Raw genomic sequence first — 25971 nt, 5'->3', positions numbered from 1 at the left:
CTATCTTCATGGTTTGGGCTGCTCTAAGACCCATAGCAGGAAAGCTATCACAAACCTAGACAGTGTGTTGAAAAGCAGAGACATTACTCTGCTGACAAAGGTCCGTATAGTCAAGGCTGTGGTCTTCTCAGTGGTCATGTACGGTTGTGAGAGCTGGACCATAGATAATGCAAAAAGCCGAAGAATTGATGCCTCAAACTGTGGTGCTGGAGAAGACTCCTGAAAGTCCCTTGGACAGCAAGGAGATCAAACCAGTCACTCTTAAAGGAGATCAACTCTGAATATTCCCTGGAAGGACTGATGTTGAACCTGAAGCTCCAGTATTTTCGTCATCTGATGCAAACAGACAACTCTTTGGGAAAGTCTCTGCTGCTGGGAAAGATTGAGGGCAGAAGGAGAAGGAGGATGTCAGAGGATGAGATGACTGGATGGCATCACCATGCAATGGGCATGAACTTGGGTAAACTTTGGGAGATGGTGAGGGAAGGGAGGCCTGACGTGCTGCAGTCCATGGGGTCACAGAGCCGGACACAACTGAGCAACTGAATAAGAACCTCATAGAAGTGAAATCCTGTAGTATTTGGGTTTGTGTGTATGTGTGTGATTGGCTTATTTCATTTAGCAAAGGTCCTCAAGATTCATTCATGTTGTAGTGTATTGAAGAATTTCCTTTCTTTTTAAGGCTAAATAATATTCCACTGGATGAATGTGCTACATTTTGGTAATTCATTCATTGATCAGCTTGGATTGCTTCTATGTTTTAGCTGTTGTGGATAATGCTGCTGTGATCACGGATGTACAAATATCTTTTTGAGACTCTACTTTGAATTCTTTTGGGTGTATACCCAGAAGTGGACTTGCTGGGTCATATGGTAATTCTGTTTTTAATTTTCTGAGGAAGTTCAGCACTGTTTGTAGGGAAGTCAGCTTCCCAGTTGGCACTAGTCGTTAAAAAAAAACCTGCCTGTTAATGCAGGAGATACAAGAGATGAGGACTTTAATTCATAGTTTTATTAAAGTGTAATTTAATTATATGGCCAGAGAATCTTATCTGTATGAAACTTATCCTTTCAAATTTATTGAGGATTGCTTTATGACCTAGTATATTGGCAATTTTTATGAGTTTTTTTTTAATTCTTGAGCAGTTTATCCTTTAATTATTACATGAAGAAATCTATATTTGTTTATTGGACCCAGCAGGTTAATTTTCTTGTCTAAACCTTTGGTTATGTCAGTCTCTGCTGACTTTCTATCTGCTTGGCCTGCCACTGATAAATAAGTGGGTGGATTTGTTGGTTTCTCTCAGAGGTCCTATTGCTTTTTATTTTATCTATAGTTGAGGTGATTTTATTAGGTTCATATGTGGTTAGAATTGTTATGTCTTCTTCATAAATTGGATCTTTTATCACTAAGTAGTAGGTCTCTCTCCATAATGATATTTTTGGTCTTAAGGTTTATGTATTTGATTTTACTAAAGCTATATCAGCTTGCTTTTAGCTTTCATAAGATTATTTTATCTGTTTTCATCTATTCATTTTTAACCGCTATGTGTTCTTATTCCTTCAGTATGTCTTTTACAATAGCACAGAGCTATTACTTTGATCAAATTTAACAATCTGTGACTTTTAACTGGCAAGTTTATTCTAGTTTGCCTTTGTTGTAATTATTGAGATAGTTGGGCTCATTTCAACAGTTTTAAAAAATCTGTTGTACTTTTTTGTGTTTTTTTCCTCCTTTTTGGCTTTTACATAAATGACCACCCGCTTTTCTTCCAAACAAGGCAAAAGCTTTAGCACACCCTTAGGCCTTTGATTTTTTTTTCAACCTTTCCCACTGTTATTGTTGATGTTTTCTCGAATTTTACTTTCAGGTTATTACGAATAGTCTGCCCCGCTGTGTCTCTTGTAAGCACCCTCTCTGTCTTTTTAAGATAACTTTACCAAGATGTTTGATCATGTGTAAATGCACATTGTTTGCATTATCTCTTGGATTTGTTTCTCTTCTTTTATGAATATTTTTGTTGTGGTTTCTAATGGTGACTCCAATATTGATGGTGAATCTAATTAAATCTGATGTGCCAAGTAGTTTTTATAAGGTTTTAAAGCAGTTCAGTTCAGTCAACTTAGTTGTATCCAACTCTTTGCGACCCCATGGACTGCAGCACGCCAGGCCTTCCTGTCCGTCACCAACTCCCAGAGTTTACTCAAACTCATGTCCATTGAGTCGGTGATGCCATCCAACTATCTCATCCTCTGTTGTCCTCTTCTCCTCCTTCCTTCAATCTTTCCCAGCATCAGGGTCTTTTCAGATGAGTCAGTTCTTTACATCAGGTGGCCCAAAGTATTGGAGTTTCAGCTTCAACATCAGGCCTTCCAATGAATGTTCAGGACTGCTTTGCTTTAGGATGGACTGGTTAGATCTCCTTGTAGACCAAGGGACTCTCAAGAGTTTTCTCCAACACCACAGTTTTATAATATTAAAGTAGTAATTTTATAATATTTGAATGCATATACAATTTTGTGTTCAAGGTTCATTCCTTCATTATGTTAAGAATGTTACTGCATTGTCTCCTTAATCAGTCTGGCTATTGGGAGAAGTCTTATGTCAGTCTGATTTTTGCTGTTGGTCATATGCTCTTCTTCTCTGGGTCGAGTGTTGCCTTTGTTGTCTAATTTCCTTAAATTTACTATAGTATGTCTAGGATAAGCTTTTCCTCATCTGTCCTGTTGGCATTCAATGAAATTTTCCTGATATAGGGAAATTTTTTTTCATTATTCTATTCCTTCCTTCTCCCAAGTTTAATTTTTTTATTCTGGAACCTCTATTTGGATGTTGACCCATCTACTTAGATTCTCCACTGTTCTTAAATTATATTTTGGTGTCTTATTCTCTTCGTCTTTTTCCTAGAAGAGCCCTTTAGTCTTACCTTCCAGCTCATCAATTTCTCTTTCTGTGTGGATGTTACCGTTTATCTTCTTGTGCCATTTATTTCACAATAATGTTTTTAGCTACTGCTTCCCCTTGTTCCCTTTTACCATGAAAAATTCTGTTTCATTTTGTTAAAATCCTCTGTTATTTGTTTTGTTATATTTGTATTTCTCTTACAGTCTTGGTCTGTTTGATCATTTTTTTTTTCTATTGATATGAATGGAGGGTTGGAGTTTTTTTGTTTGTTTTTGGTCGGGGAGGCACGAGATGTACTTCTCAAGGGTCTCCTTAGTTTAGCCAGTAAATTTACTGCCCTGAGGATATGAGCTATTCTGTATGACACAATGGGAAAAGGTTCAAGGCCAGATCGTAGTCTTTGATAGGCCCAGAGAGCTCAAGATGCCAGAATATCAGTTATTCACTTATGTTTGTAATCTTCCCCACCAGGGACCAGCCTAACCCTAAACCCTAACCCAAAACAAGTCTCTGGCGTTCTCACTAAATAAGGTCTTGATGTTGTCTCTACTCAGGTCACTGACACTGCCTATAATAGAGGCCTGACTCTCTTCTAAAGACACTGATGCTGTCCTGACTCACTCCCTGTCTCTGGTCATAACTATAGCCTTGATGCTTGCCCCAACAAAGGCCCTGACAATGTCCCTAATAGCCTTAAATAACCCTCACTATCTCCCTAATCCTATCCCTAACTAAGCCCCTGATGCTGTCCTTAACTAACAACCTGTCTCTTACTAGGGCCCTCAAGTTTTCTCCAACAGAGGCCCAAATACTGTCCCTAACTAAGGCCCTGAGGCTGGCCCTAATTAATGTCCTGACTATGGCTCTAACTAATGCCCTGATGCTGGCACTATTAATTCCCTGATGCTGGCCCTTACTGAGGCCCTGAGGCCCTTTCTAACTAAGGATGCTAACGTCAGACTGTGCAGGTTGTGTACTGGGCAACTCCAGGAGATGCTGTCCACCTAGAGCCTGATGAGAACGGCACCTCCTGGAGTGATGTAATCCTGGAGTGATGTAATACAGTGGTCCAGCAGGCCTTCTGCCCTCGGGGAGAAGCAGGTTGGAAGGAAGCAGTGACCCTCAGTGGGCTTTGGAGGAGGAAAGTGGAGGAATGGATGCCTGAGGTCAGACGGTCCCCCACTGTGGTCTTCAACTCCCAGCAGGACATTGACAGCTCCCCCCCCCCCCCACCCCCACCACCCACCTGACCTCTAGTGAATTCCTGAGCTAGTTCTCTGGTGCTCCTATCACCTATCACCAGATTCTTCAGTAAGGGGACAAGCAGTTATCATGCTGAGGCATCAGTGGATAAGGGCAGGGAGAAAGTTTACCCGCCTACCCCCCACCCCCGCTGGCTTCCTCTTAACTGCTTTCATTCCCAGTCCCCTTCAGCTCCACGCCCCCTCCCCCATACCAGCTCAAAAGCTCAAAACTCATCATCCTATGAGTTTCTCAAGATTGTCTATTTTTTTAAGCTCCTAGATTTCTGTGTTTCTTCAGGGTTGATTTGTTGGAGGGAGCCAAGAACTACTACTAATTTTTTCACATTGGCAGAGTCCCCAGAGTAAAGTTCTTCACTTTGTTTTTAAAACAACAACTTTTATTTTTACACTTTCATTTTCTTATTGCAAAAGTAATACGTGTTTATTTCAGATAAGCAAAAATGATATCACTGCTGCCTAACTGAAACGGCTGTCAACATTTTGGTTTGGCAACCTGCCTGTCCTTTTTTCTTCTCTCCCTAATTTTTAACTACTGTTTTTAACCTGCCCTCTGGACTTTGTGTATTTCCCAACAACCTGACATATTTTGGTACAGAGTCATTTTTAATTTCATGATATTCCATCATCTAGACAAAGCATAATTTACCAGTTGTCTGTTTTTGACCATCTGGATGTTTTCCTACTTCCTTTTATTATGTATTGCTCATTGATCAATACATATTTGTTGATGATATTGTTCACATCCATGATTATTGTTTTGTTTTTTTTTTAGTTTTTTGGTTTAATTTAGACTCCATATTTAAGTGAGATTATATAGTATTTGTCTTCTCTGTCTGACTTATTTTCATTTAACATGATGCTCTCAGGGTCCATCCATGCTGTTGCAAATGGCCAGTTTTCCTTCGTTTTATGGCTGAATGATATTCCATTGTGTGTGTATACCACATTTTAATTATCCATTTATCCATTAATGGACAAGTCTGGGTTATTATAAATAATGCTACAGTGAACATAGGGTGCATATATCTTTTCAAGTTAATGTTTTCACTTTCTTCAGATAAATACCCAGAAGTGAAATTGCTGATCCCAGGGTAGTTCTATTTTTAAATTTTTAAAGAATCTTTGCGCTGTTTTCCATGGGGGCTGCACCAATTTACGTTCCTACCAGCAATGCACAGGGCTGCCCTTTTCACTACATCCTTGCCAACACTTGTTATTTCTTGTCTTCTTGATCATAGCCATTCTAACAAATGTGAAGTGATATCATTGTGACTTTGATTTGTATTTCCTTGATGATTATTAATGTTGAGCACCTTTTCATGTATCTGTTGGCCATCTGTAGATCTTCTTTGGAAGAATGTCTATTCAGATCCTCCGCCCATTTTTTAATCAGGTGGTGGTTTTTGTTTGTTCTTTTTTTTTTTTTTTTTTGGTGTTGAGGTGTATGACTTCTTTGTGTATTTTGGGTGTTAACCCTTCATCAAACGTATCACTTGCAGATATCCTCTGCTGTTCAGTAGGCGGACTCAAGTCCACCATTTGCTTTGCTGTGTGCAGGACTACATCCTTTGATGTAGTCCCACTGACTTATTTTTGTTTCTGTTGCCCTTGCTTTTGGTGTCTGATCCAAAAAAAATCATCACCAAGGTCAGTGTCAAAGTAAGCCCCTTTGACTTACTGCCTGTTTCTTCTTAGGAGTCCTATGGTTTCACATCAAGATTTAATCTGTTTTGAGTTGAGTTTGATTTTTGTGTATGGCATAATAGAGTGGTCCAGTTTCATTCCTCTGCACTTGGCTATGTAGTTTCCCTGTCCTTTCCCCATTATATATTTCTGGCTTCCTTGTTGTGAATTAGTTGACCGCACATGCATGGGTTTATCTCTGGACTCTGTTCTGTTCCATTGATCCATGGATTATTTATGTGGCTGCTCTGGGTCTTAGTTGCAGCACGTGGGATCTTTAGTTGTGGTATGTGGGATCTAGTTCCCCAATCTGTGATTGAGCCCAAGTCCCCTTCATTGGGAGTGTGGAGTCTTATTAGCCACTGGACCATCAAGGGAATCCCTCACGGGTCTTTTTTTATTCCAATATTATACCATTTTGATTGCTACAGCTTTGTAATATAGTTTGAAATCAGGGAGTGTGATGCTTCAAGCCTTGTTCTCCTTTCTCAAAATTGCTTTGACTATTGAGAGTCTTCTGTGGTACCATACATATTTTAAGATTGTTTGTTCTCTCTCTGAAAAATGCCATTGGAATTTTGATAGAGATTACATTGAAATTTGATAGAGATTGCATTGAATCTGGAGATTGCTTTGGGTTAGGATGGTGCATTTTAACGATGTCCATTCTTTAATCCACGAGCAGAGAATATCTTTCCATTTATTTGCGTGATCTTCCGTTTCTTTCATCTGTGTGTCATAGTTTTCACTGTCTTCTGACTGTCTGCAGCTACTCAGGGTTGCCCCCATCCCCTTCAGCTGGCTAAAGTGCTGTAGCCTTGGGATAAAAGCTGCCTTCCCCCTGCTGGTGGGGATGCGAGGGCGGCCAGTACACCCAATCATCCCTATACAGTTCCCTATAAGGCGGCCTCCCTGCCACACGCAGCGCCCCCGCTCCTGCTCCTTGTCTAGGTGACTGCTCACTTGGTGCAAGCTAGTTTCCCTCCCACTTTGTGCAGAACCTCCTCCTCTGTGCTCTTTGGGCTCTGGTCTCCTTAATCCATCTGGTCCCATCTGCACTCTAGCAAAGGGGGCACTCGGTCTTTGATCTTTTGGTTGCTTTTTTAGATCATTGTTTTTATCCTTACGTTTCTTGCTAAGCTAAACCTGGTCAGTAGTAGTCCACAGAGAGCCCATTTTCTATCCATCTTGCAGAGTTTCTTCTTTCAGCCCTTCTCCCGGCCTCACCAAGAGCAAGCAGGCTGACACCCCTCCCTGTTCTCTCTCCAGCCCAGCTCCGTCGCCTGGAAGGCCTGAGGACCATCGGCATCACCACCAATGGCATCAACCTAGCCCGGCTGCTGCCTCAGCTTCAGAAGGCTGGTCTCAGCGCCATCAACATCAGCCTGGACACGCTGGTACCGGCCAAGTTTGAGTTCATCGTCCGCAGGAAAGGTGATCGGATGGGGTTCACGGTGGAGGGTGACCTTCCCAGGCCCTCGTAGCGGGGGAGCCGTGTCAAGTGCGAGGGGCCTGGTCTCTCCCCCTCCGTGTCTGGGCTCTCACGAAGCCTAGACGTTTATTCCTCCCTCCTCACTCTTGCTGCATGTCCCTTTTCTCTGTGGCCACCCCCTTGAGGACATTTTGGGATCAGATGCTAATGAACCATGGTGACCAGCCTTCCCTCTTCCCTGCCCAGCACAGAGAGCGTTCCCAGAACACAGGACGTTCCATTTTAAAACCAAGACAGTCCTGGGCACGCTGGGACAAATTGTTTACCCTGTAGTGAGGTCTGAGGAAGTGCGGGGCAGCCTGGGGGTGGAAGCTGCCATCCTAGATGCCAGGGACAGGGCCAGCGCTGCCAGGTGGGGGGTCCCCCAGCACCCAGGGGTGCTCGCTGGGCCCCTCCTGATGTAGCAAGCCTCTTCCTTCACCCCCTGCAGCCAGCGTACCCACAGCCACCTTCTGCCAGGCTCCGTCAGGGAGGGGCCGAGCCCTGGGTCTCACTAGACTGGCACCCGCCATCCATGAGCCCTGGGTTGGGTGGGAGGTTCTGTAGAGGGTCGGACGCCCTTTGATTTGGAGAGGGCGGTATACTACCGAGACTGCTCTGGTGGATCAGAGAGATGGCTGGGGAGATCTGGCTCTCCTTCCCCTTCTCTGGAAACAGCCTGGAGCTCTCAGCCCCACCTTCTCTCCCCTACCTCCCCACCCCCCCAGCTTGTGACTTCCTGTTTATACCCAGCAGTGTGCTGAGGAAGCCTGGGACAGTCTTTGCTTCCTGCGAAGGGCCGCTCCGGGCTCAGCGGAGGGACAGACACAGGACGCTGCTCTGCCTTATAGACTACGAGGGGCTGAGAGTGTGATGCCGGGGGACCACCTTTGCTGGTCATGTGGTGTCAGTTCAGGCCTGCAAAGGGGACGAGAGAACTCTCTCCCATTAGGGCTGTCTCTCCTAGCAGGGGCATACTGGGAGGGCTTCAAGGAGGAGGCGTTACTGCTGGGCCTGGAGGGATGGAGCATTCGAATCAAGGGAGCTCACTGATGTAGAGCATCAGTTGAACCTGCAGGGGCTCTGAGGCGGGGAGGTGAAATGTGTAATTGGGAGCTTTATTCGCACCCACTTACCCCTAACGTCCACCAGCAGATACACACCTCCCCACACCCCCTGCCTCCTTGACTCCTTTCCTGGAACAAAGATTGGAGACAGTAGATGCTAACATCAGATCTGCCCTCCCACTTGCCCCTCTTGTGTCCCCTGCCTCCTTTTGGAGGGAGAGTGTTTTACAGAAGAGAGAACTTCCTAACAACTCATTGTGTAAATGCTGCCCACTCTTTCCTTTGCCATGTCTTCCTGCCGTCTTGGGGAGGGCATGGCAAGTCACTCCAGTATTCTTGCCCGGAGGGTCCCATGGACAGGGCCGCCTGGCTGGCTACAGTCCATGGGGTCGCAAAAGAGCCGGACATGACTGAGCAGCTGAACACGGCTGTCTTACTCCAGAAACGCTACGGGGAAGCCGTGGAGGCCAGCTGGGGGCAGGGGAGGGTCTGTAGGCACCTAGATGTTTGGATGCATGAGTGAGCTGGGGCAGGAGGAGAAGGCAGCCTGGGTCCACAGTCACTGCATTAACCACAGAGATGGGTGAGACCCACATGCGTGGGATGTGCTCACCAGCCCGGCCCAATGTCTGGGCCTCTTAGGTGCTTGAGGAGAACGTGAAGAGTGGGTGAATGGATGCACTGGGGAGGAGGAAGCGCTGTGAGGGAGTTGGGGAACCTGCATTCTGAAGGACAAACGCAAGCCAACTCCCACTCCTGCCCCCAGCCCCAGTGGGCACTGACTGTCTCTCTGCACCTCGCTTTCTTCCTCTTGACCATCAGCGGGCTTATCTAGATCAGGTTCCCCACACTATAGCCCACCAGCCAAGTCCAGCCCCTGTGCCTGGCTTTTTACAGCCTGCGAGCCAGGAATGGATTTTGCTGATAGCATTTGCCATGAATTTAATGATAAGGGACATTCGCCATGAATCCCAATTAAGCAAAATATGGTCCCTGCAAAAAGAACTTCACTCTTCCATTCTATTTGCAGAGCTGTGTTATAAGTCATACTCAATTATTGTCATATTCTGAATTTAGTTAATGAAGCCTTTATGATACATGTCTACACAATACCCTCAATTTTGCCTCTTGGCCTACAGAGCCTAAAATATCTACTCTCTGGTCCCTGGATTCTGTGGTCTCTGAGGCTCCTGATGGCTCTGGCACTTCACTGTGGGTGTGGGGTCGGGGGAAGAGGGAGGCGGTGCCTGGACCCTTGCTTCTCTCCCTTCCCACAGGCTTCCACAAGGTCATGGAGGGCATCCACAAGGCCATTGAGCTGGGCTACAGCCCCGTGAAGGTGAGGACTTCCTGGCTCCTCCAAGACAGCCTCCATCCCTGGCTGGAGCAGCTGCAGGGTAGCCCCCATTGCCTTTGGCCCAGTTCCTCCAGTCTTGCTCCTGCTCCCCGCAAGAGAGGAAAGAAAACCAGTGACCCCATGGGATCTTCCACCCCCATGGAGAACTGGGGTAGAGCTGCAAGGAATGGGACCCTGGGCGGAGAGCCGAGGCAGGTGCCAGAACCAGCCCTCCGTCCCGGAGAAAGAACAGGGCTAACCCTCACGGTTCCCTCGTTCCCCGACAAGGTGAACTGCGTGGTGATGCGAGGCCTGAACGAGGACGAACTCCTGGACTTCGTGGCCTTGACCGAGGGCCTCCCCCTGGACGTGCGCTTCATCGAGTACATGCCCTTTGACGGTCAGTGGGTGCCACAGGGCAGAGTGGGTGGGGGAAGAGGAGGCCAGGCCTGTCCGCGGAGCCTGGCCAGGGCCTCACTGAGAACACAGCGGGGACACTGCCAAGGACCCTGGGAAGGGCTGAGTGGGCAGACAAGGTCAGGCCACCCTTGTGGATGCTGCTGACCTCAGACCCGGCTGTGCATGTAGAATTTCTCCAGGGACGGTGGGGAGGGGTCTGGCTGGCACCAGGCCCGTGGTGGAGACCAGAGGCTTCTCGTGGAGAGCGTAGGTGTGGTTCCATCCCCCCATTTCAGGCTGAGCCTCGTGCTCTCCTGGCCCAGAGGCAGAGAGCTGGTTCCTGGGCTGCGGGAGGGTGAACTTAAAGCCCCAGCACCCCCATAGCGTGCAACTCAGTGGCTACCACCCCCAACACAGGCAACAAGTGGAACTTTAAGAAGATGGTCAGCTATAAGGAGATGCTGGACACCCTTCGGCAGCAGTGGCCAGAGCTGGAGAAGCTGCCCGAGGAGGAATCCAGCACAGCCAAGGTTGGGGGCAGGATGGCGGGGCCGGGGCTGGGAAGAGGGTCATGCCACCACCCTAAGACCCTCGGACAGGAGAGCTGGCAAGGGCCGTGCTGGGGGTGGAGTCAGTGATATAGGACAGTGCTCTTTAAGCAGGAAACGATTCAGGGCCATCATAGCGGACTCCCTGCTTCACTGACAGACAGGAAGGCCTGACCTGGGTTAAGGAACTTGTTGTGGGGCACACCAGAGTAAGTGGTGGATGGGAGCTTGTCTGGCCCTCCCACGTGGCCATCTCTGGCCATGCTGCCCCCAGTTCCCTGAAACTTTAGGAGCCTTCATCTTGGGCAGGCCAGGTGTGGGCAGAGAGCTCAGGGTTTCTGTTGTCTGAGGGCCTTGCAGGCGGCTTTCTTCAGGGCTCCCACGGAGAGGAAATGGTGTCAGGTCTGATGTCAGGGAGGGAGAGCTGGCCCACCCCCATCTCCTCCTCCGCGCCCGCCCACAGGCCTTTAAAATCCCCGGTTTCCGAGGCCAGGTCAGCTTCATCACGTCTATGTCTGAGCATTTCTGTGGGACCTGCAACCGGCTGCGAATCACAGCGGACGGGAACCTCAAGGTGAGTGTCTCCTCCCCTGCGGGACTCCCGTCCCTCTGCGCTCAGTATGTGCCTTCCCAGCCGCTCCCCCTGTTTGAAGGAGGCTCGCAGGGTACATGGGGGTGATGGCGAAATAGTGTCAGGTTTAGGGGGGTCATGGGAGCAGCAGATGGAGGTGAACTTGTGGCTCCTATGGAACTGTCTCCCTGGTTCCGTTGTTGCTTGGGTCCTTGAAGTCGCTTCTGCTTGATCGGGAGCCCCTCTCCAGGACTCGGTGCTATGGAAGGCAGGGGGCCAGGCAGGGATCAATGTGCCTTTTACCCCCAGCCCCCACCCCAGTTGCCCTTCCCACCAGGCCAGCGGCTCGTCCCTGAAACCATCTGTTCTTCATATCTAAGCAGCACATGCTGTGTGCTGTGTGTTCAGCGCTGGGCATAGGGGGTGGAAGGGAGGCGCAGACAGGCCCATTTTCTATGGGCACAAAGGCTCCTTCTGAGACCAAGGAGCTAAGGGTGGTAGCATGTGATTCTTTGTCAAATGAGCGGCTGGACAGGCCTCCCTCCAGGTGCGGGGGAGGAGGCATGTCTGAGGTTCACCCTAACTGGGCCAGGGCAGGCTTCGGTCAGCTCTGGGGAGACCACGTGGAGGGCTCGAGCGCCCCCTTCGAAGGTACAGAGCGTGTCCTGTTGGCAGCAGGATGCTGTGCAGAGTTTCAGTACAAGGTGGAGGTCGGATGCCCCATTCGTATTTTAGGAAGAATCACCCCCAGCTTGAATTTGGAAATAGAAAGACAGTTAGATGGCCATTTAGTGATGTTCCAAACATGTAAGAGTTGAGGTGAAGGTGGGAAGGAAGAAAGAACCTGGAGATGCAGGTGGGGGTGGAGAGAGGGGCGCCCGGGTGTCTGGGGGGCTCTGGGACCTGCCTGGGGTTCGGGGCGGGGGTATTGGTGGGCGGGTTTAGACCATCAAGTTGGACATCAGAACGGAGCTGTGCGGCAGACTGTCATAAAGCCAGCGGCTGGATTCCCTGGTGGTCCAGTGGTTAGGACTCCACACTTTTACTGCAAGATTGAGGGTTCAGTCCTGGTTGGGGAACTGGATTGGGGGTGGAAGGGAAGTGCAGACAGACTCATAAACTCCTACATACTGCATGGCGTGGCTCAGCCAAAAAAAAAAAAAAAAAAAAACCCAAAGGCTTATCTGGGCTGGAGGCATAGGACTGACTGGGCTGTAGATGAGAGATGATTACTGTGTCAGCCACCTGCCCGGGCCCTGGCCCCGGCCCCAGGAATTGGAGTGAGGATTTTGAGCAGAAAGTGAATAGGCTGTTTATAGTGCAGGGTTCCGGGGGCCTGTTAAGGGGTGTTGAGGCACTGGATGAGCCACAGCAAACTGCTGTCCTACCCCTGGGAGGAAGGGGCCCAGGAGGAGATGGTGTCCCTGGGGCCCTGGGAGAGCTGGAGCCTGGCAGAGTGGCCGCCTGGCCGGGGCTGTAGGTGGAAGTTCCACTGCCGAAGTGCGCGGCCTCTCTCTCCTCTCTCCTTCTGACCTCCCAACAGCCAGTCCCCTGGGCAGAAGGCAGCTGGAGTGCCCCCCCACCCCCCCCCCCCCCCCCGGCTGCAGAGAAGGGCAGAGAGTGGAGCCTCGGGGCTGCTGGGGAGCGAGGAGGGCACCAGCCCGCACGGGGAGATGGCTGTGCCTTCCACTGAGTGCTCGTTCACATCCCCTCCGACCATCTCAGTCTGTCAAAGACGCTTCGGTGCCTGTGTCCAGAGTGCCGTGTACAGAGCTGGCACTTAGTAGGGGCTTTATGTAGCTTCGTGGGAGGCAGTAGGCATCTCGCTTTGTGGGACCGCCCCATCCCCCCTGAGCAGAGGAGCTCAGAAGCAGGGGAGCGTTGAATCAAATTTGACCCCAGGATGCCCTCTCCACCAGCCCTCTACTGTTCATCTGCCAGTCAGGGCCCACAGACAGAGCCAGGACAGGCGGGCAGGGTCCAGGAGCGAAGGGACGGGGAGAGGATGGAGGGGAAACGGTCTGTGCCTGCTGGTCTCCCAGGAGACCGTTGGGACATGGCTCCCCCTCTCTGGGATCTGTTCTTCTGGCAGCAAAGAGGCCATTCCATGGAATGTCTCAGGAGAAGGTATGCATCTAGGTTTTGATGCACTGTCTCTGTTGGCAATTAATTAATTTTTTTTTAAAGCACACTCTACGCGCTGAAAGAAGCATGACTGGAAATCAGACACAGGCCTTGTCTGGTTTTGCTCCCTGCCCTTGCAGCCCCTCTGACTACTCCATCTAGCACCTTCGGCCTCTCATTGCAGGAAATCTTGCTTGGAGTCTGACCAGCCGTGGAAGGCCCTCCTGCTCAGCCCAGGGTGGGGTACTCCTCTAAGGATGGGGGCCAGGGCTCAGGATCCAGAGGGTGCATTGGCCTCACCCACCGTGTGACCCTCTCCAGGTCTGCCTCTTCGGGAGCTCAGAGGTGTCTCTACGGGACCACCTGCGGGCTGGGGCCTCTGAGGAGGAGCTGCTGAGGGTCATCGGGGCTGCGGTGGGCAGAAAGAAGCGGCAGCATGCAGGTAGGGTGCAGCAAGGCCGGGCTGGGTGGTGAGTGGGCTGTCGGCAGCAGGAGGGAGGTCTGTAGTTTTGGGGCAGGAGGATGAGGGGCAGCCTGGGGACCCCGTGTGGTCTGTGCTCTCCATCACTCCTGTTGGACCTCTTGACTTGGGGTGTGGTGATGCTTCTTGGCCCAGCAGAGCCTGTGCAAGACAGGGGACCCCAGATGCTCTGGGGCCATTTTCATCAGGTGGGGGAAAAAGAGGGGTGTCATTGCCTCTCTGTCATCCCACACATTGTCTTCTACCAAGGCGGGATCCGGGCACCCAGATTGTGTTCTGGGCTCTGTCATGGGCGCCCTCGCAGTGTCCTGCGGGGGTCTTTGTTGGGGTGCATGTAGGTGAGGGCGTGGGCCCGCGGCTTTCACACCACTGTGTCCGTCATGCGTTCAGTGAACTCTCTCCCCTGCCCTCTTTCTACCCCCGTCCCTCCTCTCCTCTCCTACCCTCCCCTCACTCCAGGCATGTTCACTATCTCCCAGATGAAGAACCGGCCCATGATCCTCATCGGTGGGTGACCCATCAGTACGTAACCACGCACCCTTGTCATTGGGGGTCCCCTGGGGCAGGGCCCCTGCCATAAGGCAACCCCCTCCTCAGATCCTGCACTTTATCCTGAGGTTCTCATCCTTCAACTTTTCCTGCCCCTTCCAGCCTTTACTGCTTCTTTTCTTCCCTTCCACAACTCCCCCTCACTACACGTCCACAGAAGTCATCATTCTGTCTCACAAGAGATCAGGCTGGGAGTGGAGGGGCCCTAAAGTTTATGATCACTGCGTTAGTTGTCCCCTGAGAGTGGAGCTTCTGGTTAAGACAGAGACCTGTCCTCGGCTCTGGGATCTCCCCGCTCAGATACAGTCATTGTCTGTCCCTTCCCTTCTGCCCCGTGGACCAGGCCATGAGTGTGTGGACCATCAGTGCCACTGGTCCATGTGTTGTTATGTCTCTGTGCTGGGCAGAGCTTTGGCAGCTAAGCAAGCGTATTGCTCAGCTTTCCATGAAGGACGTAGCCAGGATCGCAACTACCTAATTCCGGAACTCCCAGGAACTTATGTATGTGTCCAGGGTGTCTCTAGGAGAAGGAAATGGCAACCCACTCCACTATTCTTGCCTAGAGAATCCTGTGGACCGAGGAGCCTGGTGGGCTGCTGTCCATAGGGTTGCATAGAGTTGGACATGACTGAAGCGGCTTAGCATGCATGCATGCATTGGAGAAGGAAATGGCAACCCACTCCAGTATCTTTGCCTGGAGAAGCCCAGGGATGGAGGAGCCTGGTGGGCTGCCGTCTATGGGGTTGCACAGAGTCGGACACGACTGAAGTGACTTAGCAGCAGCAGCAGGTGTCTCTCCAGTGCATAGGATGCTTCAAGCAGAAGCATCTTGTTATTGAGCTGCATATGGGCTCCAACCCTGGGGACTGGGCCGCTCCACGAGGAGCTTTAGGGATGCTATCACCCCGCTAGCACATGCCCAGGCTAGAGCAGGGGAGGCCTCACCCCCTTGGCTACAGGCAGATCTGGGCCACTGAATCGTGCCCTAAGCAAGAGAAGGCAGAGAGAACAGCCAGGGGCAGGGGTTCTTTTCTTTAGCGCTTGGAGCAGAGCCAGCCAGTGCCCTGAGGCAGCCCAGGGACCACACCAGCCTCCCGCACCACAGCGTGCCATCGGGAGGAAAGCTGTGTCACCTGTCTTCTGCCCTCACCTCCACGTCCTCCTCCTCCTGTGTTGGGCCTTGACCCAGCCTGACACGTCTTGATGGCAGAGAGTGGGGGATGCCTGGATAACCACCCCCGCCCTCCCACCGAGGGAGGTTGTATCTGTGACATTGACAAGTTATGGGACCCGGAGCATGTTGGAAGGCTGGGAGTTGGGAGACCTGATTGATTCACAAGGAGTAAGGTTACTGTCAAGGATATAGAGTAACTAAAGTGGTCTCATTTTGCATAAAACTGGGAGTTGTCCAGAACAGGGCCTCTCGACTTTCACACCCATTTGAATCCCGTAGGGATCTTGTTTCAGACTTGGATTTGAGAGGTCTAGGCTGTGTCTCTAACAGTTCTCAGATGGTGCTGGTCCCTGGACCACCCTTTGAGTAACAAGAGCCTACAAAGTCCCTGAGGCCCCTGGGACCATGTGAGTCAGCCTGTGGCTTCGTGTGCACTTCTGATGTGCTTGAGATGTCATTGAAACAGATTCATTATTTCCCTTAGAATCTTGTCTGCAAAGCAGATGATTACTGTTAGCCCTTCCTGAAAACTTTGAAGATGAGAGTAACTAATTGGTAATTCAGGCTGAGGCCTGGCTATAGTTTTAAGAAAATGAAGGGACAGAGTGGTCATGTGATCAAGGCTTCAGGTGGGAGCACCCCCACCCTCCGCTGCAGGACAGGTAGAGACCCTGGGACCCTTGTTGTCTGTACCTCCTGGTGAGGAAGCCTGCATACTTATATTCTGGGGACGCTTCCTCTGTGGATCTTCTGTTTTCTGTCTTCTCACTGTGCTCTTTGCCCTTCATTCCACGTTCCCTAACATGAATGGGGAAACTCGGGGTGGGGTGGGGAGAGAGTTGGGGGAGGAGGTGGTTTTGCAAAAGACCCTTTCGGACTGAGTCTCCTCTTCCGTCTTCATTCTAGAGTTATTTTTGATGCACCAAGATTCCCCACCAGCCCTTCCAAGCACTTTCAGGAACTCTCTCGGTGTTCAGGTTCTGAGACGCAGAGTGAGTTTCTCCAGCCAGATGGTGACTTCATGGAAAGGAGGCGGGGTCCCTCAGGCCCCTCTTGTTGCCCAGCAGTGGCTGGGGGCCAGCCTCCCTCAGAGACACTTCAGTTCCCACCTGGACTCAGATGCCAACCCAAAGTGCCTTAGCCCAACAGAGCCCCGGGCTCCTGCTGCTGCCTCAGGACCTCTGCCAGCCTCTGACCAACTGACACACGTGGACACAGAAGGACGGATGGCTATGGTGGACGTGGGCAGGAAGCCAGACACAGAGCGGGTGGCTGTGGCCTCGGCCGTGGTCCTCCTGGGGCCCGTGGCCTTCAGGCTCATCCAGGAGAACCAGCTCAAGAAGGGAGATGCCCTGGCGGTGGCCCAGCTGGCAGGCATTCAGGCAGCCAAGTTGACCAGCCAGCTGATCCCTCTCTGCCACCCCGTGGCCCTGAGCCACGTCCAGGTGCGGCTGGAGCTGGACGGCGTGCGCCACGCCGCAGTGATCCAGGCATCTTGCCGGGCCCGGGGCCCCACCGGGGTGGAGATGGAGGCCCTGACCTCGGCTGCTGTGGCCGCCCTCACCCTGTATGACATGTGCAAGGCCGTCAGCAGGGACATCGTGTTGGCGGAGATCAAGCTCGTTAGCAAGACCGGGGGTCAGCGAGGGGACTTCCACCGAACATAGAGCTCCTGCCCCGCTCTCACCCCCAGGCCGGCAAGGTCAAGCAATGGGATGCGATTTCAACCCAAGGGAAAGAGGTCAAGTTCCTTTCACCAGTTACCTTCAGCCGGTAGGAACCTGAAGCTAGCCCACCCCTTCACTGCTAGATGACCTTCACTGACCTTCAGGGTTTCCTGTGTTCCAAGAGGAAACCAGCAGGCCCTTCAGGCTTCCTGGACCCTAAGGTTGTGCCTGGGAGGGTTATCTAACCTTGCTAGATAATCACAGTGTGACTTGTGAACTCTTGGAGACAATCAGTCGAGCCCATGACCTCCACTTCTTGAGTGGGTTTTCTTTTCTCCTCCTTTTCCCAGGAGGAACAAGGGCTCATAAGCAGAGAAACCCACTCTGAGGAAGGGAGCGTGGCTCGTCCTAGGAATGGATCACTTCTCTTTAACTGCAGCCCTGGCCTCTCTGCCGTGCTCCCTCGAAAAAGCAGGTTATCCCCCTCCCGTTGCCTGAGTCTGTGCCATCAGACAGGCTTCCAGCTTATCGGTTGTACCGTCCTGCAGCTTCTTGCCTTGGCCCCTCCTCCTCTTGAGCAGTATCCCCCATGGGCCACAGCCCCGAGGCCTCCTGACCGAGCACACCTCCTGTACGCCTTCATCCTGGGACACACCAGGCGGGGAGGAGCGGTGGAGCTTGACTTCACCCTCACGGCGCACAAAATAAAGCCACGATTCCAGCTTTGGAGATGTGGGAGTGAGGACTGTCTGTGCTGAGGGCACGGAGCCGTGATGTCGGGTCTCCCCAGCGGCCCAAAGCCGCACCCCCTGGGGGAAGAGGCACCCCAGAGATGCTGGAAAAGTCAAGGGGCATGCTCTCCACGTGCCCCCGCCTTCCCTGGGGGAGAAGGGAGGCACGGAGTGGGAGGCATGGAGATGCAGCGTCTCCCGTAGCACCGTCAGCTGGGGGCGTCCGAAGCACCTTCTGTCACCGATAGAGGTCGGGGGTGCAGTTAGAGACTCCTGGTTTTCACATCCCCCCGCAAACACCGGACGCGCTCGCTGGGCTCTCTCGACGTGGGTAGGTTCCTCTGGTTCTCGTCTTAGTGTGACCCGCACTCTCACCCCACTTTACCTGCCTCCCGTCTGCCCTACACCCAGGTCTGCTGGTAAACCATTAACAGCCACCCAGCTCTTAAACCGTGGAAACTGGCCTTTTCTTTTCCAACTCCTCCCACCTTGGCTGATCTCAAGGTACTGTACGATGTTGAACCGGCTTGCGGAATCCCTGAGTCTGGAACAGTCGGTGCTCCCAGCGCTGGTAGGATCTGGTCCCAACACCCCACGGGCTCTGCCCCCTCCCCAGCAATCTCACACCCCCACTTGGAAAGGGGGCACAGGTTTCAAGGCAGGCTAGGTGAGGGTGGTACGGATTTAATGTTTTTTAGTATTACAATATATTCTTATAAAAAAAAGGTGCAGGCAAAAAGGACACTGCAGATTTTGTACATTAGCCTCATCTGTCGTCTGAAAGAGCTGGTGAGAACAGCCTTGGTGTGGAGGTGGTAGAGGTGGGGGAGATGGTCATGCTCCCCGCCCCCCACCAGTGGGTGCAAAGTGGGAGGGTGAAGCCTGGATCAGACCCTTCCCCATCCACCTGGAGAATTTTCTCCTCCTGCCGCCCTAAACACACCCTACTTCCATCTCTGAGAGGAGGGGGTGGGCAGTGGGTGCTGCTGCTGAGAAAGGGACAGGTTGCATCAGGTTAATTGGAATTTTACACTGGACACAAAATAAGACAGCTAGAGAAATTAACCCATAGGTGGCAGGTGGGGGGGGGGGGGCGGGCGGGAAGGGCATGGGGGAATGACCAAGGAACAAATATAACAGGCGTAAACACGTAGTGTATCGAGGACCAACTCGGCCGTCTCGAAGGCACCTGCCCTTCTTGCTGAGTCGGCCATGATGGTCCACGGTCCAAGGCACTGTTGGCCATCTGGCTACAGCAGCGTCTGGTGTCAGAGCCACTGGCCAGATCTAGAAAATAATAAATAGAGAAGGCAAAACCTTTAGAAGTGAGACGCCTGAGCCCTGGAACAATATATGTGTCCTCTGTAAACAGTTAAACCAAACTGTGCTTTTTTTGTGATTCCCAACGTGTCTTGCCAAACGCTTCCATTATCCCTTCTTTTCCTGGTGCGTATCTAGTCTTCCATGGTGGGTGGGAACGCTGGGATCTGGATGGGCCTGCTGCATAGAAGCGGAGGCCTCCCTGACCCCATGGGTGAGGCGGACTCCGGCCTGGCCAGGCTCGGGGAGGGCCTTAAGAGGCCCCCACCACAACCTTCCCATCACCCCAGTGCCAGCTTCTTAACAGTGGGGGCTCGTGGGTACATTGCTCTGTGGCCAGTCTTCCTGGAGGCCTTCCCCTGGCCCTCACATGGACTCCAGTGGCCTTTTCACACCTGTCCCCGTCACACTCACACTTACTCCAGTCCCTCCCCCTCAAACCAACACGTGCTGGGCTCACCAACCCTGTGTTTCTCCCCTACCCTGCAGCTACTCTGGTTCCACCGCCAGAAAAGGCAGCTGAAGAGTGGGCCCCAGCTCACCAGTCTGTCCACTGGCAATAACCCTGAGCTGGAGGAGGTCGGAGGTGAGACTCAGAAGGGGAAGGGCAGGGAGCCTGTTGATTGGGGAGGTGAGGGGGAGGATCAGGCAGGTGTCCGACACTGAGGATGAGGGGTTAATTCTAGGAGATAGGAAATGTATTAAAAGTATGAACCTTGCTGGCGTTGGGCTTACCCTCTGTCCTTTTACGAGAGAAAACTATAGATACCAGTCATCATCCTGCCCCACGAGGACAGTTCTAGATGGACAGAATGAAGGTGAGTGTGGACAGGAGAACCAGAATGGGCCCCCTGAAGGTCAGGTGGACTAAATCAGGCACCAGAAATGGGCGAGTGGGACCCCCTCAGCTTTCCACCATTGGCTCCACTGGGCAGTGTACTTGCCGGCTTCTCCTGCCTTGTTCTGCTGTGCCCTATGTCTGAATGCCACTGATGGGGTGGTGGGGGGGGGCTCTACCCCCTTAGAGGTGGCAGAGGGGTAGCTCTTGCCCTTGGGACCCTCTCAGGAACCGATGCCCCAGGACCAGCCTCAGCCAGATACAGGCAGTTTAAAGCAGTCCCATGCAGGCTGAACAGAGCAGGAGCTCACTGCAGATGTTAAGAGAAGCGCGGGCTCTGAGTGACATTGGTGACCCAGGAGCACTAGGGTGAACCTAGCCGTTCAAGTGCTGGCCTCTGGAACCCCCAGCCAACCTGTGAGGTCACTGTCTCCAAGACAACGGTCAGGGTGTACCAGGTTGGGGTGGGGAAGGAGAGTTCTGTTCCAGGATCCCTGTGCCCAGCATCCAAGGTGCGGTGATGAATGGGGTCTTTCGTGAACCCTTACCAGATCCATCAAATACCTGATAGTGAGCTATGGTCATGGGAACCCAAAGGGGAGTTTTGAAATTCTGGATTAGTAGACTGGAGATGGCACGAAGGAAGGGAAAGAGACTTATGACATGCCAGAGAGGGGCCAGCAGACTTGTGATCTAGGAAACGGGCACTGCCACCCTGTCGTGATGACTTGGTCCCCACAGCATCCTCCCAGCACTATTTTTTCCGGAACACATAGCTGGCATCTCTAATGCCTCTTCCATTTGATAGGATACTTCACCCCAGATCAATGTTCCATTAACCCTACTCTTGAGAGATGGGGGCCTGGGTGCCCCCAGCCCACTGTTAACTCCCCATGGCATGGGAAATCTGGACACGGTCTGTGGACCTCTCTCCAGTCTAGATCAGGAACAGCTCTGTGCCCACACACAGGTGCCCATGCTGAAGGGTGGGAAACAGGGCCCCTTCAACTGGGGCTGGCCAGGGATGTCCAAGTCAGTCTCAGGAGAGTGACCCCTGGGGCCCGGGTGCAGGAAGAATAATGGGAAGTGGAGATGAGGGGAACCCCTTCAGGTGGGGAGACACCGGGGTCCTGCCACACACAGCCCTGCCCCCAGGACCCAGCCCAGGGCTCTAAGCCCAGCACCAAGTCGTGTAAGTATCACTCTCGCCGCCTCCTCCACTCGCCCCCTCGGGGTGGGGGGCCCATCCCTGTCTCCCAGTCTCCCGCTGCTGGCCAGTCCTCGGGTCAATAATTTAGCCTGTTTATCGCCCGCTCCCGGGTGGCTTCCAGGGCCTGGCTCCCTGATCGCTTGCGGCTGCGTTTGAGTTTGCACAAGTCCTTGTCGAAAACTTCTCCAGAGCGCAGGGCCGACACCAGGTCGTCAAACTCGCCGCCTTCCTCCAGCGCGCTGCCCGCGTGCACCTTCCGCTGCCGCTGCCACCGCTCACGTTCCCGCTGCTCCTTCAGCTGGGGGGGGGAGGCGAGGAGGAAGATGAGGGGCTGGCAGTCACGGGGTGACTGACGCCTGGGCGGCGTCTGCCCCCTGGCCCCCAGGGCGCCCCGAGCCTCCGGCTCCCAGTACGCGCGCCCCCGCGCCCGGCTCGGCCCGCTCTCGCGCTGGCACCCTTACCATGGCCTCCATGCGCGCCCTCCGCTCCTCCTCCTCTTTCCTCCTGCGCATGGCCTCCAGGTCCTGCCGGGCCTCCGAGAAGGCCTGCAGGAAGGTGTCAAAGATGCCGAAGAACTCGTCCGGCTGCATCTTGCTGTCCTGCTCCCCAAAGTGCGTCAGGGCCTTGGAGAACTGTTGGGAGAGAAGGGTTGATGGAGAGTCCCCCACCCGAGCCCAGTGGGGCAGGTGGGTTCCAGCCACAGCAGAGCTCATCCAGGTGGAGGACCTTGGGCTTGGAGGGTGGGGGTAGGACGAGAGAGGGGAGACCCCCATTGTCATCAGGGGTTAAGGGCAAGGCTGAAGGGAAGGCTTAACACCTGCCAGAGGTGAAGGACCCAAGCCACCTCTGGGTCTGTTAGGGTGTAGATATAGGACCAGGAGCTACAGTCAGGGAAGCACATCTGCAGGCCAGGACCTGCCTGGTTAGAACCCAAAAGGATGTCAGATCATCTAGTTATTGGGTTAGTTGTTTAACCACTCTGTGCCTCAGTTTCCTCATCTGTAAAATGGGAATAACAGGACTACTTCATGATGTTGGGGGAGTTCAATGAGTTAGTGATGTAGAGCGCTAGCCACGTGCCCGGCACTGTTTACTGACGGCTACGTCTCTAAGTCAACCTGCTGAAAACCCTCTAAGACAGCCCTCGCAACTCTTAAGCGTGCTCCTTGGACTGGCAGCACGGGCATCTCCCAGAAGCTGGTTAGAAGGCTGAATCTTCGGCCCCACCCCAGACCTTGAATGAGGACCCACATCTCAATGACTCTCGCAGCAGGGGTCCAGGGGCATGCCTGCAGGAGAGGCAGAACAACTGAGAGCGAAGCTGGGCTCCGAAGTCAGGCTTCTCAACCCAACTCTGTCTAACACAGCCGGGCAACCTTGGGCAAGTTACTTAACCTCGCCAGATCTCGCACATCTGTTGAATAGGACAGTACCCCTTCAACAGACCCATAAGGCGGGTGGTGAGGCAGATGGTGGAAAACACTCAACAAGGTGCCTGACACTGGTCACAGATGGTAAGTTTTACAACAGAGTTGCTTTTCTTGCAGGTGTGAGGACAGGGTTTCTCCTCAAAGCTCTGTGCCTCTGGGTGTGTCCCTCTGGGCCCTCTGTGGTGGGAGTGGTACAGGTGGAGAGGAGTCAGGGTGGGGTCAGCTTACCTTGGCCCTGGCTTCATTGAGCTGGTCCTCCAGCTCTGAGAAGCTGAAGCTGGAGACCGTGATGAAGTCGCTCATGACCGGGACAAACTTGTCGTTCGGATCCCGCACCTGACGTTTCTGATATTCCAGCTCCTGAGGAGGGAGAGCCAAGGGCTGGTCAGACCTGTGCCAGGACGAGAGTCAGGAATCCCGGCTCACCCCATCCCCCACCCTTCTTGCCAGCTGCAGGGCTCTGAGCCTTCCTTAGGAAGGGGGAACACCCCAAGCCTCCAATTCCAGGGGTGGCAAAGATTGTGAGCTATCAGTCAGTCCACCTGCCTCGATCCTTCCCTCCTCCCCTGCCATCTTTCTCTAGGTCCAGGGACCAGCACTGGGAAGTTTTCTATGAAATAGGTTCTTGGGCTCACTCAGAATTAGAATCCGCATTTTAATAAGACCCTCAGGCAATTCATGTGCGGATTAAAGTGTGAGCAGAATTTCCAAATTTCCATGTGATGCTGCTGGTCCATGGACCACATTTCGGGTGGTGCTTTAAAGAGCTATAAATTAGGAAGCATGCCCCCTCCTGCCACCATAATGGCAATAAAAGGTTCTTTCTCCTGCTGCTTTCTCTAAACCCTCTACTCCCTTAGCTGCCTACCCAACGCCCACATGGTGAAGATGAGAAGGCTCTCTAGTTTCTAGATATAGGGGCCATCCCCATACTGGGTGTCAGAGATAGCATATCATCTGAAAAGCCCTTAGAGCAGGAATAGAACAGACCGCCAGCAAAAATGAGAGTGGTCCCCAATGTCACACTGGATGCTACCTGCCCTGAGCCATTTCCATGCAGATCCTCTTTCGCATCCATCTGTCCCCTCTTCAGGAGTCTAAATCTAAGCCTTGGATAATTCAGCTATCCTTTCCTGAGGGCCCACTCTGTGCTGGAGGCTGTATCTGTTGTGCCAGCTGTTCTGTCAGTCCCGCCAGGAGCTTTGGTCACAGAGATGCCTCTGACGGGGTCTGCAGCTGGGGTTCCACCCTCTGGCCCAGTGACAGGCAGCCGCCAACCCAGGCAGCATCCCGTCAAACCCAGGCGGGCACAGAAGATGTACTCACCACCTCGACTGCTCTGAGGCCCCTCCTGAGGTTGCCCACCTCCTTCTCCAGCTCTGCCAGGCTGGGGGGGTGGGGAGGGGACAAAGGGAGGGAGAGGAGCTGGGGTTAGTTCAGGGCAATGTCAACACCAATGGCCTTGAGACTCAGTGGGCCTGGGTTCCAGCTCCGCTTTTACTACTAACATGTGGCCCTGGCAAATCACCTCCCCTCTGAGCTCTGCCTGTGCGTCTCTTGGAGATGCTTCTATCAGCCTGTATATGTTTAGGACGTACTTCTTGCCTGTAGCAGATGGCCTTGGTGCCCCCACCTAATATCTCCTTGGACCACCCATTCCAGTGCACAGCCTTGATTTCTAACCACTGAGCACTTTTTCTGGGGGAAGGGGTCACAGAGTCATTGCCCCCCCCAAAACTCCTCAGCCAGGGACTGACAGGAGACGATGGTCACCTCCTTTGCAGTTTGGGGGGATAAGCAGAGTGAGTGTCCATGCTGTCACCCACACTCTGCAGGCAGGATTAAGCTCTGATTGCCTGCAGTGGTAATTGACTTAACAACACTCCTGTTGTTGGCATTCTTCCCATCCCTGGCTCCCTTCCCCACTCCCCACTGTGTTTCCTGGGAGAATCTCCGAAATGAGGATTTGAGAACAAATAGTGTCTTTTGTTCTGGAGAAGGAAATGGCAACCCACTCCAGTATTCTTGCCTGGAGAATCCCATGGACAGAGGAGCCTGGTGGGTTACTGTCCATGGGGTCACAAAAGTCGGACACGACTTAGCGACTAAAGGACAACTACTAGTGTCTTTTGTTGGGTTCTCCCAGAGCAAACCCCAAGACACCGTTCATTCCTAGTGAGCCCAGAGTAGCCCCGAAGGAGGAAATTTAGATGAGAGAGTACGTGATCACAGGGAAAAGGAAGACTCGGGGTCCCCTCACTTGACTTTGGCGGCTTCTGGAAGATGCTGCAGCTCAGAGGGCATGTTCAGGATGTCAGGGAAGTGCTTCTCCAGGATCATGATCAGGTAATGGAGCAGAGAGATGTTTCTGTGGGTGAAAGTCAGGTCAGGGTCAGGGGCCAAGGGAATTGGGAACGAGGGTCTGGCAGAAATTAGGCTGAGGTGTCAGGGGAAAGCTGTGACCTATTTTGGCAGGGCTTCCCCAGTGGCTCAGTGGGTAAAGAATCGACCTGCAATGCAGAAGACACAGGCAGATGCAAGTTTGATCCCTGGGTTGGGAAGATCCCTGGAGAAGGACATGGCAGCCCACTCCAGTATTCTTGCCTAGAGAACCCCATGGACAGAGGAGCCTGGTGGGCTGCAGTCCATGGGTCGCAAAGAGTTGGACACGCCCAAAGCAACAGCACACATGCACAGGAGAGGAAGGAGGGAGAGGCCAGGGCGGGGTGAGACAGAGGCTACAGGAGCCGGAAGCCGCTAGGTCCCACCTGTCGATGCTGGACTTGGTGTCAGCGATCTTGTTGAGGCTGGCCACCCGGAACCCGTAGGCGCCCCCACGCTGCCCTTTGTTCATGAAGTTGCCGATGGCCAGGACCACCTCTAGCATCCGTGCTAGACGCTTGCTGCGGATCAGCTCCCGTGAGGCCAGCAGGATGGCTGGGGAAGGAGGGACAGGTCAGAGCCCTGCTCACACCGGGGCTCTGGGACCCTAGGATGGCGCCACCACAGAGCCCGGAAAAGGAGCATCAACTTCAGAGGGGCAGAGGCTATTCCCATGTCCCAGAGGACGCTCTTCTCTATATTTGCCTGCCTCCAGGGGGAAGTTGACAAACTCACCAAAAGCCAATTCAACCACATAACCCTCTCTCAAAATGTGCCAACATTTCCTAAGACTAGACTTGAGAACGTATCTTTCCTTCCAT

General features: G+C 52.6%; 2 protein-coding genes across 8 annotated transcripts in view; one reads left to right on the top strand and one right to left on the bottom strand.

Annotated features, from left to right (window-relative positions):
- The window catches only part of MOCS1 (molybdenum cofactor synthesis 1), a 33722-nt gene extending 15754 nt beyond the window's left edge, over positions 1-17968 (top strand). Inside the window, exons 4-11 of one of the 3 annotated variants that reach the window (XM_061146630.1) lie at positions 7122-7286; positions 9668-9729; positions 10015-10126; positions 10543-10655; positions 11167-11247; positions 13690-13810; positions 14309-14356; positions 16479-17968. In XM_061146630.1, coding sequence (XP_061002613.1) covers positions 7122-7286; positions 9668-9729; positions 10015-10126; positions 10543-10655; positions 11167-11247; positions 13690-13810; positions 14309-14356; positions 16479-17239 — 1463 coding nt within the window. In that variant the 3' untranslated portion in view covers positions 17240-17968. Of the gene's footprint in view, positions 1-7121; positions 7287-9667; positions 9730-10014; positions 10127-10542; positions 10656-11136; positions 11248-13689; positions 13811-14308; positions 14372-16478 lie in introns of all 3 variants that reach the window. The other 2 variants (XM_061146629.1, XM_061146631.1) reach the window with 2 other exon arrangements.
- A 670-nt stretch (positions 17969-18638) lies between these two features.
- DAAM2 (dishevelled associated activator of morphogenesis 2) overlaps positions 18639-25971 on the bottom strand; it is a 126696-nt gene continuing 119363 nt past the window's right edge. For all 5 annotated transcript variants that reach the window (XM_061146625.1, XM_061146624.1, XM_061146628.1 and 2 more), the window contains exons 20-25: positions 25537-25705; positions 25029-25136; positions 24095-24155; positions 22997-23128; positions 21800-21970; positions 18639-21636 (exon numbers count right to left, since the gene is read on the bottom strand). In XM_061146625.1, the coding sequence (XP_061002608.1) occupies positions 21415-21636; positions 21800-21970; positions 22997-23128; positions 24095-24155; positions 25029-25136; positions 25537-25705 (863 nt within the window). In that variant the 3' untranslated portion in view covers positions 18639-21414. The remainder of the gene's footprint in view (positions 21637-21799; positions 21971-22996; positions 23129-24094; positions 24156-25028; positions 25137-25536; positions 25706-25971) is intronic.

Source organism: Dama dama, chromosome 7, assembly GCF_033118175.1.
Source record: "Dama dama isolate Ldn47 chromosome 7, ASM3311817v1, whole genome shotgun sequence".
Taxonomy (NCBI): Eukaryota; Metazoa; Chordata; class Mammalia; order Artiodactyla; family Cervidae; genus Dama; species Dama dama.
This window is presented reverse-complemented; position numbering and strand designations above follow the sequence as displayed.